This window comes from Argiope bruennichi, chromosome 7 (genome assembly GCF_947563725.1).
Source record: "Argiope bruennichi chromosome 7, qqArgBrue1.1, whole genome shotgun sequence".
NCBI classification, from domain to species: domain Eukaryota; kingdom Metazoa; phylum Arthropoda; class Arachnida; order Araneae; family Araneidae; genus Argiope; species Argiope bruennichi.
The window spans coordinates 80,542,874-80,563,133 of record NC_079157.1 but is presented as its reverse complement, the minus strand read 5'-3'; the positions used below and the strand labels follow the sequence as shown (position 1 = coordinate 80,563,133).

Genomic DNA, 20,260 nt, shown 5'->3' with positions numbered 1-20,260 from the left:
ATTATTATAATTGTGATTTCAAATTTTTTTTGATGATAATGTCATTCTTTTTTTAAAGTTAAACCCTCAGTTTGCCTAATTGCAATATTTTTAATTTTTAGAAATATGTTAAATCTTCAGCGACCTGCACCATTTGATAATTTATTGCCATACTGATTAACCAAAAATCAGTTACATTTCTTACAATTTTATAAATTATCTTAACTATTTTTGAAACACAAATAAAAGGTCATTTTTTAAGAAACTTTTATATAGTAAAGTTTTCATATGAATACAATCATCACACATAATTTACAAGTTGTGCATTGTATTTACAATTTTTTTAATATCACAGATTATGCTGTAGTAAATTTGCAGTAAAATAGAATAAAACAATACAATTGTTTGTCATTTGTTCGTATTTACATAATATTAGAACTTTTCGAATCAACATAATGTCTTTAGCATCAAGTTCTAATATATCTAAACTCAACCAAAGAGTTCTATTCTTTTGTCTTGCACAGTATTTCAATAAAAATTTCAACAAAACATTGTCTATGATCTTTTCTAGTCTGGAGCATAATATATTTACAGAATTTATTTGTTCCAGACTGCTAACTGTCATAACTCTTGAAAATACACAAATGTCCAATATCAAATCAGGTGAATTGTGCGCGGAAAAGGAAATCCATCCACTGAAAATCCGATTTGACATTGACTAGTTTCCAGATTTTCAGCATCAGTTTCTTATTCATTTCCCACATAAAACATCTTGAATACTAAATAGATAAAATTGCCAGTTGATGCATAAATAACATCTAAGCTTGAAGTCACATAATCGCTTTGGAACTTTTTAGTGATGGCACATCTGCACAATAAGCCGTATCAGAATCATATCAACGGTATTTTGGCAATGATTCACTTATCTTCATAGAATCAGAAGACATCACTTCCATAATACCAAACTACATCAGAACCTTTGAAGCTCGAAAATGACCACTCGTCATGTTGGCATCGCAATCTTTGCATTTTCCTCAAATTAGCAATTAATAACTTAGATGATTATAACGACAATAATTTATAACATTATCAAATCCAAGCAGCTCGTATATTACTCCATGAATACTTCATGAAGTGAAACAGAATTTGTTTTTTTTTTGAGATATGACATAAAATAAAATGGAAAAAAGTTAAATGATGATGGTGAGATTATTAACCGTCAGATAATGGCATAACTTCTATAATTTCAACCTGCATATTAAATGCAAAAACTTTCCATCCTGATTCCCTGAATCATTAAAGATTATCTTTTATATTACAGAAAAAAATCCTTAAAGCAAAAAAAATGTGCCAAATATTTGACGGATTACTAAAGATTCTGAATAACTGTTAAAAAACTGGGAATAGATCAGTTAAAAATTTAAATTATATACACATTATGAAGGAAGTATATTATCAACCAAATGGCTGATAATCCATCTTTATCATCAAGATATCTAGTTAAAATTAATAATTACTGCCTGTTGCAATTCTACTAGAACTTTGAAAAACACCTTTGATAACACCTTATTTCTTTAGCTATATATTTAAATATGTCTGACCTAAACAGGCAAAATAATTAAAAAATTTCTTGAAAAAAATTCCAGGATATTAAGACTTGCCTTTTTCCAATCTCATACAGACAGACCATTTAAAAAAACAGTGTAATTAATATTTTGTATAAGAGACTCAAAACAGTTCTTAAAGATTCACACACGAGCATGCTACTAACCTTGAGTCAACGTATTTATGATCTTTAAAGAATACAATAGTTTTCCCTTTTCTCTTAAAGCAATAGGGAAAGATATTGACAGCCACTTTTTCTTACCCGAAGATGATCTGCCAAATCAAACATTTTAAGAAATTTCCTCTTTAAATGTCTGCAGAATATCTTACAAGTCTTGATTGAGTATACAAGAAAAATAAAATTCTGTTTTCAACTTCGCAGTTTTTCGAGCACGTCAGTGCGATGATCTAGTTGGCTTCCTTTTTCATAAAGACCATTTAAAATGGCAGTCATGCTTCCCATCCCCCTGAAAAACAGTTCCGTAATGGTTTCTTCCACCACCGCTGAATTGAGAATTACCCGCATGTTAAGCAGCCTTAGACCTCGCATAGCATCGAAGGGGTGCAAACGTTGCGTATGGGCTTGCAACAACACGATAGCGTTCTGATGGTGGAGGGCAACCGCAGACGCATTCTGCAAATTCTGGATTCTTGATGGTACTCCAGGAGTGACTGCAACAAAATAAAGAAAAATGTTATAAATAATTTTGCAGAATTCATATTAAGAATTTATTTTTTTTAAAAAAAGTTCATTTATAGAATTCGGATTATGTTTGGCTACTGCAGCCATCAAATGCTGTTTAATTCGATGCGCATGTTTTTCAGCAATAGACGAAGTTGAAAAAGAAAGAACTCCAAACGCTGTTGCATTTTTCTGACAATAATAAAACACGCAAAATTTTAATGCAAGTTTTTAATTTATTCCCCTAAAGCACCTTCAGTAATTTGAACCTAGCTTTTGTATACCAGTATAGATCATACTCGGTTTGAGTTGCTTCCGATTTGTCTATTTTCTAAAGGAAGAAGGAAATTTAAATAATAGCGGAATATTTCGAGTTGTTTAATATTGATTTGTCTATTTTTTTTACTCGTGTACAAAGTGTAGAGAAAGTATTATAATCATCAAAAAATTAGAATTCGAGATTTTGACAAATCTTCAATACAGTACAATACTTCAGAACGAAAACAAATTTTTGAAATTATATCCATCTGTCTATGAAAAAATGAACTCAAAACACTTTGAGCTAGACGGGTGAAATTTGGCATAAGTCTTTATATCAAATTTGTACAATTCTTTCAAATTTTGAATGAACTCTACTTAGAGGAAGTCTCTCTATCCGATTGTTCAAATATAAACTAGCACAATAACTACAGAGGTGGATTGATAAAATTCGGTGAACAGATTTAATATCTATAGTGTAGATATCTATAAAAGTTTCAACCATACTCAACAAAGTTGATTATCTGCAGGTCTGTACTTTCAGAAACATGTCAACTCGATAGCTTAAAAATGCAAGTACTTGAATATATCAGACTTGATGTATGATTGTGTCAATACAATAATAGCTCTGTGACAAATTTTTGCTTTAATCGGTTGAGAAAAACGCTTCTAAAACACATATTCGATTTTCGAATACTATGGGGAGGATTAATCGCCAAATAACTCGCCAAGGATAATATGATAGATTCATTAAAAATTCTAAATTAATGCCAAAGATTAATATTTCATAACAATTGTACACCAATGCCATTCAAGGCATATTCTGGGATAACACCTTTATTAGAAAGTATGCGAGAAAGTTTTGAGGAGACCATTCCCACTGGTAAAGAAACAATTTTACAGATTATTAATTGAATATCAGCAAAAGTTAGCCTCCAGAATTTGAATACCTGTTCAGAAATTTGCACATTTTAATAATATTAATTTTGAAGCATTTCCGAAACTTTGTTGATTTAAAAGAGAGAACATTGGAATATAACTGACATCGGAATCTGGTTGCAGTAACTAAAGATAATCTCGAAATAATCTCTTTTTTTGCATACTTACTTATTTTGCAAACAGCAATGAGTTTGAGGTAGAAGTACTCGATGGAATCCATCCTCTCTTGCTTTATTTGCTCTAGAATATTGTAGAGCGTCGTCGCATGCAGGCGGAGTTTTGCTTTTAGATCAGAATTTGGTACTATCTTGGGATCCTCTGCAAATAGAACGGTTTGATTCGATTAGATGAATGCCGGATATTTATTAAGAATGCAAATAGGGAATATATAATAAGGTTATTTATAATATAAATAAGATTTAATTTATATATAAAACATCAATATATCTGGCAAACTAGCTGGATGACAAAGGTTATTAGGGTGTAGTTAAGAACTATACAAAATAAATAAAAGGAAAATATAATGCCCTATTGCTATTGGTATTCAAGTAATGTTCTTGGTGTTTCTTTCCCCAACTTTGTTAGTATTGTTCATTTCAAAGCTTTTTAAAAAGACAAATATACATACAATTGAATTTCAATTAAGAAACCTGAGACTTATTTTGTAATTAAAATAAATTGCCTAATGTGAAACGTGTTTGGATTCTGTGAATTATATTTGATATTGAATCGGGTTTTCTTTTACATAAAAATAATTTTTCGAGTTAACTTTTCAATTTCACTTGAAGCATTTGTTGTAATCTTAAATTTTATGCTATGCTATTCTTTTAACTTGTATCATGACGTTCACCAAACCATCTCATGTAAAAAAAAAAAAAAAAAAAAATGGATACCTTTGTAACTTTAATTTATTGTCTCATCTTCACAAAAGTGGTGTCGATGGAATTTTTTTTCACTCAGACGACATAAAATTTGATTGCAGAACATATTGGCTGTAGGAATTTTTAATTCATTTTTTCTCTTTACTGGCATTATTAAAAAGCTGAGAGTTACTTAATATATGGCCTGCGGTGCACTGTCTCTTTTTGAGCGGAGTTTTCAGAAAGCAGAATTAAATATATCTCAATAACTTCCAAAAATTTTGGAAAGAAATTCGATGCACATACATAAAAAAGGTCTACTGAATCAAATTATTAAAAAATTCGCGATTCCCGTAATGGAAAAATTTCGAAATAGTTGTTAATTATGTTAATTAACACTGTTAATCAGTTTGTCCATTTCAACAAACTTGTCCCTTTAATCCGTTTTCATCGACACTAATTTTCGGACAGTAAATAAAAAAGTTAGCGGCGTCATTTTTTTGTTGTTGTTGATGATGATGATGATGACAATCCAACTGCCTTGCTCTAGTGCGACTGATGCTTTAATATATCGTCTGCGCTACGAAATAGAATAAAAGCTTACCTATATCGGCTAGCAGTACACCCACACTGTGGATTAGATTGACCTCTGCAGCTTTCAAAAGGAACAGCTCTTTCCACCCTTCTTCAAGAAGTATAAGCTAAGGAAAGAAGAGAAAAAAAAATTTTTTTGTATATTAAGAAATATTTAACTAAAGTATGATGAATCAAATGTATATTACAGCGGCTTCGATAGGCTTGTGTAAAATACTGAAATGGTGGAAATGTTTATGGAGCTTTCTGTCGTATTCTTTTGATATTGGTAGACAAAAATTGTTAAGAAAATTTTGTGTTTAAAAGTTTAATAAAACATGTTATGTATCAATTAAGAACTGAAATAAGTTATTGAATTTTAAATTTCTTCTATTTGAATTATGACCCGAAATGAACAAAAAGAATTTGTTGCTCAATAATTCTGGTGTTAAACAACATTATAATATGTTAAAAAAATTTTTTAACACTGGGTAATGTTATTAACATGACATTCTTTTGACAATTTCTGAGATGTAAACTTTATCGTGTCCAAAATGCAGTGGCTGTTAAAATCCATCAAGACAAAGACAAAAGACGAATCAAATTTACAAAAATTATAAAACTACGATGCTCTGTACTAAAAATTAGAAATATTCTTTTTTTTTCCTCTTTTTTTTAATATATAGAAAGCTTAAATTTATCTATTCGTGAGTTTCTTTTTATGCAGATACAAATTTTCGTCCCAAATATTTTAAAAACACTTAAATTTGGAAAATTCGGAATGAAAACAATTCTTTAATGATAAATAAAAAGATTTGTTTTGAAAGTTATCGTTCGAAAACAAAATTTAAAAAAAAATTAAGTCAGAAGACTTTCTTTACTCTTTGTGTTCGTAAGGATTAAAAAAAACCTGAAAGAATATGAAATTCATAGCGAAAATTTTTTGTTTTCATAATTAATTTTGAACTTCTTTTTTTCACAAATCTACTTATATAAATTACTATTAAAGTCAAAAATTCTACTAATTACAATAGTTATGCTTATCAAGGAAAAAAAAGCGAAGGATGAAAAATGTGATTGTAAGGCTTCCAAGAATAAAAAAGAAAGTTTTAGTCTAAAAGCGAAAAGATACTTTGAATTGTGTGGGTGGGAGGAGTATAATAGAAGAGCTCCGCCTACCTGATCAGCGATTGGCAACTTGGTAAGTTCAGGGATGGACTTCATAAAATCAACGATATGAAGGATAATTCTTGCAGCTAGTTCCCGATAGTTTTCTGTAGGGATTCTTGGTGAAGTTACAACTGGAGTAGGATAATACTGAAATCAAAATAAAATTATCTTAGCATTTATTTAAATAGATATATCTGATTTTAAAAAATAGTCTATCCACATTAATATGGATAAGATTTTCTGGAAATACTCATCTCTGGGAATTTCTTAGTGACAATATCACACGCAATTTGACGAAATCATCGAATTTATAGTTTTATTTTTAGTTCATAGATTTTTGTTTGGGAAACTATCTGTATTGCAGTTTATAGTAATCTTTATTTCAAGAAGGAACTCGCTAGATTTGAGATGGAATTCTGGGATTTTGTTTCAAAAAAAAAAAAAAAAAAAAAAAAAAACATTCTAAGGTTGTTGTTTTTTTCTGAAATTTTTTTTGTTTTTCTTGGAGAAAATCATCAGAATTTCTATCCTTTTCGGAAACAAACCCTTCTCAAAGCACTAATTTTTTTAGAAATTCAACTTTTTTTAGAAAATCAAGCTTATACTTCTGAAATAGCGTTTCATAAAATACGATAGACATTTTTTCATACTTTTTTCTCCTTATAAAAAAACAATTTCTGAAAAATATAATTTATAATTAGAAAAAAGGAAATCAACCATATTTTTTTAGATTTTTTTTTCCGTCTGAATCAGCATCAGTCTATTATAATCAGCATCTGAAGTTTTGATTATTAATTTGACAGAACTTCTGAAGTACTAATATCCTTAATTAATGTAGAAATATTTCTTTCTTTCTCTCTTTTTTTAATTAATATTTTTTCCCTAAATATTGTTACTTTATGTAGCGATTGATAAAATACAATGATGTTACAAAAATGTAAAGGAAAACTTTTTTAGGAAAGAGGCTATTCACCTTGGAATTAAAACTATTTTGACAGTTGAAAGTGAGGAACTCAGAGCACCAACAGTTAAACCTGAATGAACTTTGAACACTAAAATTTATATTTCAGGATTTAAGAGATTTAAAAATTTTTTAACAAGCAGTTCCATGATATTTTTTTTCTTTGTTTCCATTCAAAAGTAAAGAGCAATAATTATAATAAAGATGACTTACCATTGGAGCAGGTTGAAATAACCTCATACTAGGAACAGGTGGCATGTATTCTTGAACAGCAGGCCCCAGGAATCTAGAATAGAAAGAGTGGCAGCTCATCATATCCATAGCTGGAACCATTGGGGGTGGAGATAAATAAGGAGATGAAGGCGCTTCTGTCAACAGACTTGTTGTCTGACGCTGCTTGGTGGAATTGCGGGGCCCTCTTTCATGTTGCACAGCTGCGGGATACAAGATTAAATGGACGAGTTAAAATAAAGTGTGTAAACAAAAATCAGAACACATTATAGAAACAGAATTTTATCTCTTTTTATCTCAAAATAACATTAATCCTACAGTGCAACATGTGGCTATACATTTTTATTTCCATTTATAAGTTTCACATGATTGTTCCAAAGGGTAGGAAAGGTAAGAGGTTGTTACTTGGAAATCCTTTTTTTTTTTAATGCGTTTTGATAAAAATTTGTAGAAAAAAAACCGATACATGGTAATAGCGGTACTAGGATTTGGTTTAAACTGGAAACTTGCAAAAATACAAGGACGGATGTAGTATGAAAAGTTCTAGCTTTAAAAATACAATCGAAATACTTTTTTTTCTTGCTTCATAAAAATATATATTGCTGGAAAGGTACTATGTTATAATGTGATTGTGTCACTAGGATATTGTTTAATTTATAATGTAACCGTTTGGCATATATATATATATATATATATATATATATATATATATATATATATATATATATATATATATATATATATATATAACATTATTTGTTGTGAAGCATGATGCAGTTTGAAGACAGTAAAGATACTTTTTACATTTTTAAATACTTTTTAATATCCATCGGGAAAGCATAATTATTTACAAGCAAAGACGCGGACATTGCGCGTCCGCCACAAAGCGTTGCAAAAGCAGAAGTAGGGAAGAAGGGCCGAATTAAATTATCCCTCGTCTTATATAACCTTAGATTTTGATAGGGAAAATATTTCTTTATTGTGCTAATATATTAATAAGATTCTGATAGGAATTTCTGACGCATGTCAATCACATGTAAGGGAAACACAGGGATCTTTTAAGAAAGAATGTGCTTACTGGACATTTTTACCCCTTCACGCTGAGCGTGTGAAAGTATCGGCGTTTAGCTGACTAAGCAATTTTATAAAGCTTCTCTTGAATTAATTAAGTAGAGAAAGTGGAATTGTATCACGAAATAAGAGAATATTTTTAGAATGAAGTTACTAAGCTAAATTAAGATAAAATCTTGGAAATTAATTAAATTGAAATTAGAGTTAAAATATCATTACATATATATATATAATTCCACGGAAAAAAACACTAATTTTTTTTAGTATTTTTCTCGAATTGCAGCTATTTAATCCTTTCTAGGGCCGTGGGAAGCATGCTTCCGATCAATTTATCAATCTTTGTATGTAGGTTGGCATAAGCTCTGACAAATATTTTTAATAAGTCAGAAACTTAGATGCTTCAGTTCTTTATCTCAGAGAAAATGATGTGTCTCGATTTGTTACTTAATTATTAATTAACCAAATTAATTAATCAAATTAAATTTATCTAGTAAGCTAAATGAATCCCTTTTCTTATTTTAATTTCAAGCCTAAAAATATTTTAACATAATATGACTAGAAAAAAAATGGCCCTTTAAAAGGTTAAAACACATTTTTTTCTATGTAAAATAATAAAAAGTCATGTACTGTGAGGATAAATTGGAAAAGTTTGAAGTTGTGAGATAATTTATAAACTTCAAAAAGTTTGTCTAAAATGTATTATTTATTAATATGCATTATCACTATCGAGTAATGCACTGAAAGGAAGTTAGTTTTATTAATCATCCTTTCTTGTAAGACTGAGCCATCCAAAATGTGTGTCCAATCAATGGGACGAAGTGAAAAGTTTTTAGGAATTATAAATGATAGAAGTGATACATTTGAATAATAGTATTTCCTAAAATATTTTGAATTATCTCAATAATTTTTAGCTGTTTAAAAATTAAAAAATATATAAGAGAATATCACTATTTAAGTCGAGAATCCGAATTTTTATTGGTTTTATAAAATCATGGAAGAAATGTTAAATTCTTTATCCAAAGCAAGTTTTAATAAGCTGGGTTATTGATTTAAATACCACTGATATGACTATCCGAATTGGAACTAATGGCTTTTGAACAAAATCTAAAATATTGAAGTACATTTTACCTAGGATAATCCACACTTGCTTATGGTTTATAGAAATGCCTACAAGACAACTGTTTCTTGGAAAAAAATTGCATTTTTAGGGAATAATACACTGTTCCATAATATATTAATAAATAAGGAAAATATGTGTTGGTGACCCTCAAGGCAAGCCGGTGGTTACAAAAAATTGTCACAAATACACTTTGGATAACAGAAATATGCTCATGAGAATTATTTAAAAAATTAATTGAGATTGAAGCAAAATTTAGATTTTCTGTTCGCTGATTTTTAGATATTTAAGACAAAGAAGATTTTCACACAGAGAACTACTGCAAATCATTACCTCGACTGTAATTTTTTTAAATTTTCATTTCTGCAAAGTAATTTTCCTACATTTCAGAGTGGGGGAAGGGGGGGGGGATTTAGAATGGCCGAGTAAGTTTCAAAAATAGAATGAAATATAAGAATAACCACAATCAAAACTGCAGCTTTCATTATCTCCAAAATACAAAAACCCGAATGTGAATTGTTGAAAATGAGGAATAAAAGCGTGTAATGTTGCAGAACAAATCAGCGTGCCACCCTGTGCGTGTGCATACGCCTCTCTCTCGACTGTACATCGGGAATTCATCAAGGGTACACTCACGCGAAATAACAACCACCATTGATGGAGGGGGAAAAAAACGAAATCATTCGTCATTGATAGTATGGACTCATCAATTAATACAGGTGCTTGGATCCCATAGACACAGCATGGTATCTACTCTTCAACTGTTCAAACTCGGTTTTTCTGCTCCCGAGGATGCTTTTGTGCCGCCAGAGGGGGTTGTCATCGATCCCGCGACCCCCATTGAGAGGGGGCACACACCTGGAGGGACTCTATAGAGAGAAGGGGCCTATCATGCACGTCCCGGTCCTGTTGCTCCGTTGGTTTTAATAACTCGATAAAGAACATTTTTTATGCAATGCGGACAGACTTCTAGGAAGTGCACTTCTGTTCGAAAACGTGAATGATCCTCCTCCCCCCTTTTTTCTCCTCTCTCTCTATTCTGTTTTATAAAGTTAGACTCGCCCATAGGGGTTCCCATGACTCGCGTTGGCTTTTGATTCGGATTCATTCATGAAGATTTGAAGATGGTGTGATTCAAAAGAGGCTGGAACTTAAGGGGAAAAAAAAAAAAAGGAAAAGAAAATGAAAGGAAAGTAATTGTGCTGCCCCTTTTATTGGACCGGCGTCAAAAGTCTGAAGAAGTCGCTTGTGACGACGACTTCTGGAATTTTTTTGCAGTTAAGAGGACTGTGGAAGCCTAGAATTTTAGGTAGAGCCTCCACGATGATTAAGTTGTTACAATGAGGTCATTGAGTATGGACAGATGGATAGCAGTATCAAATAGGCATTCTACTCATGGTCAATGACTTTTGAAATCGACACAATATATATTTTTTTCAGTATTTCTAAGATCTACTAGAATGCATTGCTCGAATCTATTTCGAGAAGCAGGAGTTAGTTATCAGTAATATATTCAACTTTTTTTTCCAACTTAAAAAAATATATTGTAAAATTTTCAGCAGGAATGAATAGGAAAAAAAATATATACAGGTATTTAGATAGCAATCTATTATTAATAGTATCGATTCAGTTTTATTTTCCAAGACAAAAACGAAATAAATTTCACATCCCGATATTCTATTATCTACTTTAAAAACTTTTTAAAGATTTTCAAACCAAAGTTCTTCTTTTACTCTTAAATACTTTAAAATGCTCTTACAAATTTATTCCAAATGGAAAAGGTTTCTAAAAGTTCAGTTATCAGTTTAAAACTGGATCTTTGAAAAAGAAAATAATAAATAGCCTACTTAGTAATTTGCGGAGAAAACCTTTTAATTATTTAAAATTATTCATAGAGCGACGCCAATATATTCATTTCCCAGCTCCCAAAAAGATTGGTTAATTATCGGTTTTCAATCTTTATATTTACTTATAATAAAGATGAATGTCTGTGCATGTGTATTGGCGCTCTACAGGCCAAACCCTTTGACCTAGAATTACCAAATTTGGCACATACATATTTTGAAGGATAAAAGTGTGTACCTCAGGGCATTTTTTAAAAATTTTAATTAGAATTTACATTAATTAAAAATTAAGTGAAATTTTGGTATCTTTATTCTATAATTTCCAAAAATAAAATTGAAATTCAACTAATTAAAATTTAATTTAAAAATGAAATTTCACTGGAGTTGACAGAAAATTAGAGACATACATAGTGCAATGAATAGAAAGGCTTAAGGACTACATAACAGTACGGGTGAATTACCTGTTAAAAAATCGCAATATACTTTTACCCTAATTATTTCCTTATAATTATATTTCTATTTTCATAATTAATCAGTTTTTTTTAAGAACCTAAAACGTTATTTCGGCAGTAATGCCATTGGGAAATCAACTTACCGTCTTTTTTCATGCCGGCTTCAATACATTTTTTAAGTCTGCAAGCTCTGCAATGGTTTCTGTGCGCCTTGTCGACTATGCAAGAGTCTGTTTTGTTGCTCCTCGATTTGCACACGTATCGGCGAGCTTTTCTGATGGACCTCTGTAAATGACAAATATGACACTATGTTAGCGTTTTAAATCATGAAATTTAAATGAAATCGGGACTTTACCAGCATTATAAAATTTTAGAAGCTAGCAGGACTTCATCAGTATCAAAGCGAAATATTGTTTAATAATCTCGGATAAAGCTTGGATATTAGAAAAAGTAGAAGAGGAAGAGCATAGGACATTTTCTATGTTGCTTGTCTTTTAAATATGATCTAGGCATTCATGTTAGATTCCTTAAAAAAATTAGCTTACACACTATAAAATAAGTATGTTAACCCTTTTTAGGGCCATGGGAAAAATGATTCTCACCCATCTTTATTAATCTTTGTATGAAATTATGTGAATTGGTGCACGTTTTGCCAAATTTTTCAATAGGACTAAACTTTAGTTCCTTACATCAAACAAAAAGGTATCTTGATTATTGCTCAATAATTAATTAATCAATCTCAGCAATAAAAGTTTTGTTAAATCTTTTATTATAAGTGATTAATTAAATTAAAAGCAGCTACGTGCCAACAGCAATAAAAAAAAATCTTGTGGAAAAAGATTCTTCTCTAAATATACTCGGCTTTTGAATATCTTAATTCCAACCAATAAATGTAAAATTAGTTTCAAGGTATTATAATTTCCAAACTCAAAATACAGTACACTCCAGTGTATGCGGCCTAATGTGGTGGAAGGGCAGGTTTGATAACAAAAAAGGCAGATGGGCCGGAGTTCTATGAACTCATTTCTTTGCTTGACAATGTCAGAAGACAACGTTTTTATACCAAAGCTCACTATTATAATATATATTTCTCACTTCTTATTGAGTATTAAGAGCTCCATATATCTCAAAACACACAGAATGTGAAAACGGCCTCGGCCCGGTAAATTAATCATAGAAGCCGTTGCCGTAATATGTCGAGTTAAAATAGAAGGTTCTGTGGCTCAGCTCCAGTATACGGCCTCCGCCAAATTGGCGAGAAATTTGGCGATAAACGGTCATTTCTGGCTGCCGTTATCGGCGTACGTTTTCTTCTTTATGGTAACCTTAAACCTTATCTCTTAACCTTTCACCTTAACCTCTAATTTTAAATTTCATTCATTTCACACTGTACTATCCACTTGTATCAGTCGACGGCTGTTAGCTCCCATCATTTCCCACGTGGCCAGGTTGTATTTTTTCATTTTATTTTGTTTTTGCATTTTTATTTTTCTATTTTTACTCATGGCATCTGCTAATGTACAAATTCAGGATGTTGAAAAATTTCAAAATGTTTTGCAGAAAAACGGGCTTGGATTTAGGGTTTCTAAGATGTCAGACAATAAAGCGAGGCCTATTTTTGGAAATCCTGGAGTTGCGACCAGGATTTCCAAAAATAGGCCGTATACGGGAGCTGCTCCGGTTCTGTACTGATAGTTTATATATGTTTATATACTGCACTGCACTATTTCAAGAATTTAATTAGAGAAGAAGTAAGTTAAAAGATATGAACTGTTCACATTTTAACAAATTCAGTAAAGCCTAACTTAAATACAGGAAACATAAGTAAAGCATTAATGTAACTCGTATGGCTAATTCTTAAGAAAATTTACTCAAACTGACTTTATTTTTCGTTCATAAATTATACACAGATATGAAAAGGTAACCCTAAGATAAGAGATAACAGATTTTAGTTTTTGAAAAACAAGACAGCAGTCGGAAGCCGGATAGTCGCGAACCGGATACTCGGGAGTGTATCGTACAGAAATTTCGGCACTTTTCATTACTGTCTAAACTTGTGGGAAAAAGTTCTGAGTGTGTAAATTTGAGCGTTACAGAGAAATGAATCTGCGGAACAAGAAAATGAATGTCGAACAGATAATATTGTGGAATCCACTTCAGTCTGTTTTGATGGCTCTTTCCCAAAAGTATGAATCAACAGGAGAGTCCATTTAAAAGAATCCTTCATCCAAATCCATCAAAGCGAATTGATGGATATAGATGGCGATAGGCTTTGAAAAAGGGAGCAGCACTTATCCCTTCAAAGCGTGCAGCGACTTTCGTCTAATACGGCAGAGTAATCATTCATTGTGCAGCTATTTGACAGGCGACTTCTGGCGATCAATAATACAGACAAAAGATTACAGAAAATTGAAAGGGGAATTTGAATGGAAGATTTCTCTTGATCTTCAAAAACACCAAAGAGAAAGTTTTTCAAAGTACTTTCCCACGTAATGTGGGAGGTCTCGTGCAAACAGTCCCACAAACATTTAGTCGCCTTTCAACGAGGACCAGCAATCAAGTGGCGGCAAATCTGAAAATTCCATGGCAAGAAAAGGGTTGGTTAGGAAGTTAATTCTCATAAAAAAATTACAATGTAACAGGTGTAACCCTTAAAGTTTTCTTATGCGTTAACTTTCCAATAAGTAAATAAATGCAGTTCTATAATTAAATACAACAAATATTTCTGAGGAGGTGCTGTTCGGTATTTTGTTCTAATCCATTTCCATTTCCAATTTTATTTCCCTGTTTTATTTTAACTAACTGAAGTCTTGATGGAAAAAAGTAATTACAAACCTCATTTGTGTTGATTCAGCAAATCAGCGGCAATAATTCATTATCCTAATTCAGTAACGAATAACAGTTTTTCGCTCTTTCGTTATTGCCATTTTTTTAAAAATTTTAATATAAAGAATTATTTTTCACTCTTTCTTGGTATTAGACATGGGTAGATTTCATTTTTTTTGTAAGGAAACTGAAATACAGATAAGTCCTAACTAAAAAAGACTGGAAAATAGAAAACTTACATAAAATGCTGAACTATTTATCTAAGAGCAGAGAATACTAAAATTATGTTTTTAATTATTTGCCGATTTCTTAATTTTTTTTAATTCTTAAGTCCTGCTATCCTATTATTAACTTCACATTACTAAACTTTTAACTTTTTTCCTCGAACACCAGCAAATCATTATTTTAAAAAAAGTTGAAAAAAATATAAAAAATTCAGATTTGAATTTAAAATTTTAATTAGACGAGTTTAAACTAATATGATATTTTATTTCAAAAAGCTTTCTATTGCAAATTAAAACTAATGCGCAAATTATTTCCGTAATTAATAATTAATTTTTCTACATTAATTTTTAAAAAAAGTAAAAATGCAAAGATATATTTATATATTACTGATAGTGTTTTTTTAGTTCAAATTTCCCGCTTATGAACACATAAATAATTCAAAAAATTCAGTGATTTTTTTTTAATATAAATCTGAAGTTAAATTTGAATAGTTTCACATACTTCACAAATTTTGTACACGTAAGAAGAATGTATGTCGAACAAATTCTTTTCTGGATTATGATATTAAAAATTGATAATTCATAACAAAGAACGCAAAAAGATAACAAATTTTATTTTCTTCCTATTTTTACATATTTACTTTTAGTAAACCAAAATCAATATTTGTGGATAAAAGAAAAATTTTATTTAATACCATTGTAAAACTGAATTTGTTAAAGAATTTACACGGCAAATCAAAATTACAAAGTTAGTTAAGAAAAGAATAATGAATAATTTAAATTTTTTAAGTTTTTTTTAATAACTTTTTTTAAACAAGCAATAAAGTGTACTTACTTTAAAAAAGCCCGCGCATCTAAAAGAAAAAAGAAAAAAAGATTAGCACTAGAGTTGCAAATTATTTTTCTATAAATTTATGTAATACATACTTAAACAAAGATGATTATTGAAACAAAATTCAGAACCTTTTAGTGTAAATTAATAAACCTTAGGCTTCTTAATTTACCGGAAAATGTATTTGAAATACTATATTAGCGATTTTGATTCAAGTTCCCTGCAACATATCCATAAAAAAATTGTTGAATAATACTTCTTAATTATCTCTCTCCATAATTTGTTACTTTGTACTTCAATATAGAGCTGAAAAAGAGTTAAAAACTAACGTGTCATTGAATTATTTTTTAAAAAAAATAATTATAGAATACGTGCATATGATTTTTGTTATAAAAAATCCAACTTTTTTGCGACGGAAAAATCTGTCTAAAAAAAACTGTTGTACCCTTTGACAGTAGGATAGGAAGTGCATGATTATGAAATTTTAACATATTTCAGATGGCAAATTGATGTTTAAAATCCGTTATAAGACATCTAATCATTCGGCAATGAAACTAGACGCAATGTGCGATTTCTAAAGTAGCCACCAGCCACCTACACAACGCCTAGCATTATGCCATGAATAAAAGCAAGCTGAATTTATTCGAAATATGCTCTGAGCAGGCATTGGCTGCTTTGGTTCATTCTCACGACCCTCTGGCAGCGTCTGCTTGACAGGGTCGCACGTGATATATCCACAGTGTGGTGGCAGACACCCATTGTTGCGAGTGACAACCAGCTCCGACTGGCCGGGCTGTCATTTTAATAGAAGCCTCCCCGATCCCCGATGGAAATGCGGGGAAATGATTTTTAATCTACTGACTTGAGTGGTGGAGTGAAGTTTGTATATGTTAATGGGTGGGGTATGGCTGTGTAACTACCCCCGGTAATTTTTCTTTCTTTGGCAGTGTTACAATGAATGCTGTAGTATTAAGTTATCGAAATTAAAATATCTTAATGAGGAGCTCAATAGAAGAGCAAAACAATGGTCAAATATTTATGTGCATATGGAGGGGAAATATTTTTTAGATTTACCTCTAGCGTACAGATATTTCATAAAAATGCGTGTAATCGCTTTATATCTCAGCTCATATAAAGCGATTACAAGTTTTTAGTCGAAAAATCATATCTGCATTTGATGTTAAGGAGAGGAAAAAATTGCGGATATAGTTTTCCATTTACGCAGATAGAAATTTTATTAAATAGAAAATAAAATCTGATAGCAGATGATTACTCAGAGAAGACTGCATAAAATGCAACGATATTTAGATGCCAGATATCAGAGAAATTCATACAAATACTTTTCAACTTATTATCTCCAAGCAGCTGCAGTTTAGTGTAATCACTTCGAGACTTATGAATTTTGATAATACGAATTTTAATAAAAGCATTAATCGATTGATGACAAGAAACAAATTGGGTAATATCAGTTATACTCTTTTTATAATATCAAAGGAAAATAAAAGGGAGAAACCCACTTATCTCAGGGTTATCTATGATTTATTTAAAAATATTAATTAAAATGTCTTTAATTGTTGCATTTAATCTTTTACAAATCATTTGTATATTATTCGTACTCTTATCGCTTTTTTAAAAAAAATTGTTGGAAGCTGGTACACTGCCAGATTCCAAATTAACAAATGCTTGATTTATCTCGTGATCATTGGAGATTTTTTTTACACACTTGCCCCCTCAGAATTATCAGTATTTATTACTTGGAACTTGCTCATAAAAAGCTTTTGACTTTTTAAAATTTTACAAAGAAGAAAAAAAACAACTTTTCTTATCGTGCCAAAGCTTTGTGGTGACTCATTTTTGGTAAATTTTCGTCTCTGCTCAGAATTTTTAGCATTTTGCTTTCGACATTTAATTGCAGACAAAGGTAATTTATGGCTGTTTTAAAGAACTCAACCAATCCAGATTGCTTTAGACCAGATAAAAGAGTGGGAAATCCATACCATGTGAAAAATGACTCTTAATCAATTCAGATCTTTTCTTACAAGTGGAGCAATAAATTCCGCGATTATTAATTCGTTAACGCTGGTTGAAAATGAAGCATCAATCCATTCTCTACTTGACATTCAAAAATATTAAACGATATAGTGATTACGCAAAATAAATACTTTTGTATATATTTTAATACGTTGGTTCGGATGATTTTAATAATATTAATCGAATGATAACATTAACGATAATGGCATTAAGTGGCATCTACTATATAACAGATAATTGAAATACAATGAAATTAAGATTTCTACAGAATTGGTAGGATCATAATAAAAATTATTTGATCATTCTGCTTTAAAGTCCTTTTTTTTTATGTGCTCTAATGGACAGAACTAGTTGGCCGTCCTGGAAAAGTGCACGCCTTGTTTATCTCTTGACAGAATAAAAGCAAAAACACATTTATCTTTTTCTTTCCTGTCATTTCCATTGAATAGACCATAAATATCTCCTCCCCCCTGAAAAAAATATCCAGTAATGTACATTCACTTCTGTTATGGGCGGTGTCAGACACAGAAGCGAGGGATGTGGGAGACTGGCGGCTTCCGATTTTTGATTTCCTTCTCTTGATGTTCGGAACTCCCCCTCCCCCTTTGATGGAGAGGTGGTGTGGGACCGATAATAGCTGTTCTGTGCAAGCAGCAGGGGCGCAACCCTATGTCTCCAACCCCCGTGGAGTGATATTTTTATCAACGACCCCTTCATAAAGACAGATATTTGTTTTGTACCAAAGTCTGCTAAACTCCGCTGCTGTCTAACATTAGTCAAATAAAACATCATAGTCATGGATATAATGGCAATCTAAGAAGACATCTCAGTCATGGATATAATAACAATCTCAAGATAAGAAATTATATGACAACATACTGTTAATTCAGTCTTGGACTAATGATGGTCTATTTCGGAAGTATCCTTCCGTTTTCGATTTCACTCGTTGACGATTTGGTGCCAGGACTCAACTTACGACAACCCAGATCTAAGATTTCAAATATAATCTTTCAGAAAAAGTTGTTCTTGAGTTAACTGGTTGGCGATAAATTTTGTAGCCTTCTTTGTCAGGTTTATTGCTTGAAAGACTAATGATCAAATAATGACGTTCCAAAAAACGAGACATCCGCACTTCGGGGCTATCGCTTTACAGTGAGTTGGAAATTCTATTAGCGTTTGGGGAGAATTAGTTCCCAGAACTTAATTTTTTCGACCCCTACTCTGACCCAAATTATCAGAAGCAGCTTTATTTGAGAAGCGTGGCGAGCGAAATGGATTCACAGGTGGTCTCGGGGTAGTTATTTAAAGCTGTTGATGAGTAGTAGACATGATTGATGATGTTTTTAGAAGGGTACAAAAAAACTGATCAAGTTCACTTGTTGACATAGTTATCATATATTAATAACTGACACAAAACAGCTTCCTTTTCCTTTACTTTGACCAATAAATAAAGGAAAAGTTTTTCAAAAACATCTTGCAGCTTGTATTACCCTTTCAATACAGACATCTACTTTGGAAAATGAACAAGCATGTAAAGTCATTTTTGCTCCCAAGTCGTTGGATAATTACTCTTTATTTTAACAGTTCTCCTAAAACACTAAAAATAGTTTGTCTTTGTATTTAAATATTTTGATCGAACATTTATATTTCATTTCAGATAGTAATGCGATGTTCAACAAGAATGTAGAAAATTTAACTTTATCTTTCTATGCAACATTTTTTTTTACCCATTACATTAACATAAAATAAGTAATTCTTTTTGCATAAAGGTAATTCCCCTAGAAATAATGCTTATAAGTTGAAACATATTTAAAAGTACAAACGCTTACCCATCACAAGAATAGATACCATAGTGTTTCCCAGAAGATTGGTCTTTGCACACTTTACAGTGTACATCTGGCAGAAGGCGGTCTGTAAAGAGAAAATATTCAGATCAGTATTACCAAAACTTAATCTACTATAGTCGAGAATGGTTTAGATAAAACAGCGATACAAACCTGCCTACTTCTGAGATTTTATGAATAGGCGATAAGATTTTTATTGTCAAATTTCATAATCTGCAAGTCTGAGAAATGTAAACTTTTCTACCATTGAGACTTTTTATTTTCCTTAAAATTATAGATAAAGAAGAAAGTATTGCCATCATAAAAAAATAACCATACAAGATTGAGGATTCTTCACATGTTAGATCTGCTAGACGTAAGGAATTTTGTATGCGGCCTTTACACCAAATGTATAGATTTTACTCAAATTTTGTACGAAATCTATGGGGGGAGAAGCCTCTTTATATGCATATGCAAGTGAATACAGTATTTCAGTACAAAGACATTGATGGATATAATTTATTACACATATACACACACATATATTGAATTGTAGACACCTATCGAAGTTTGGAATAATAACATCAAAAAATTTATCGTATGACGTTCTGTTTATTTGCATACTTGCAAATTTGATTCTCAAAATCGCAATGGCTGGAATAAATTGCATCTCATACATGGTCTTGTGGCCAAAATTGTTAATATTTACTAAATTTTGGGGTTTTATTTCGATTTTTTTTAACCAAATTTTGGATTTATACATATTCGAAATTTTATTTCCA

The 20,260-nt window shown here is 31.1% G+C and overlaps 1 protein-coding gene across 3 annotated transcripts in view; it reads right to left on the bottom strand.

Moving 5' to 3' along the window:
• Nucleotides 1-324: 324 nt before the first annotated feature.
• Nucleotides 325-20,260, bottom strand: part of LOC129975667 (nuclear receptor subfamily 2 group E member 1-like) — a 47,443-nt gene continuing 27,507 nt past the window's right edge. For all 3 annotated transcript variants that reach the window (XM_056088781.1, XM_056088780.1, XM_056088782.1), the window contains 8 exons: nucleotides 19,485-19,566; nucleotides 15,628-15,646; nucleotides 11,886-12,027; nucleotides 7,241-7,461; nucleotides 6,076-6,213; nucleotides 4,928-5,024; nucleotides 3,632-3,781; nucleotides 325-2,256 (listed from right to left, as the gene is read on the bottom strand). In XM_056088781.1, coding sequence (XP_055944756.1) covers nucleotides 1,955-2,256; nucleotides 3,632-3,781; nucleotides 4,928-5,024; nucleotides 6,076-6,213; nucleotides 7,241-7,461; nucleotides 11,886-12,027; nucleotides 15,628-15,646; nucleotides 19,485-19,566 — 1,151 coding nt within the window. In that variant the 3' untranslated portion in view covers nucleotides 325-1,954. The remainder of the gene's footprint in view (nucleotides 2,257-3,631; nucleotides 3,782-4,927; nucleotides 5,025-6,075; nucleotides 6,214-7,240; nucleotides 7,462-11,885; nucleotides 12,028-15,627; nucleotides 15,647-19,484; nucleotides 19,567-20,260) is intronic.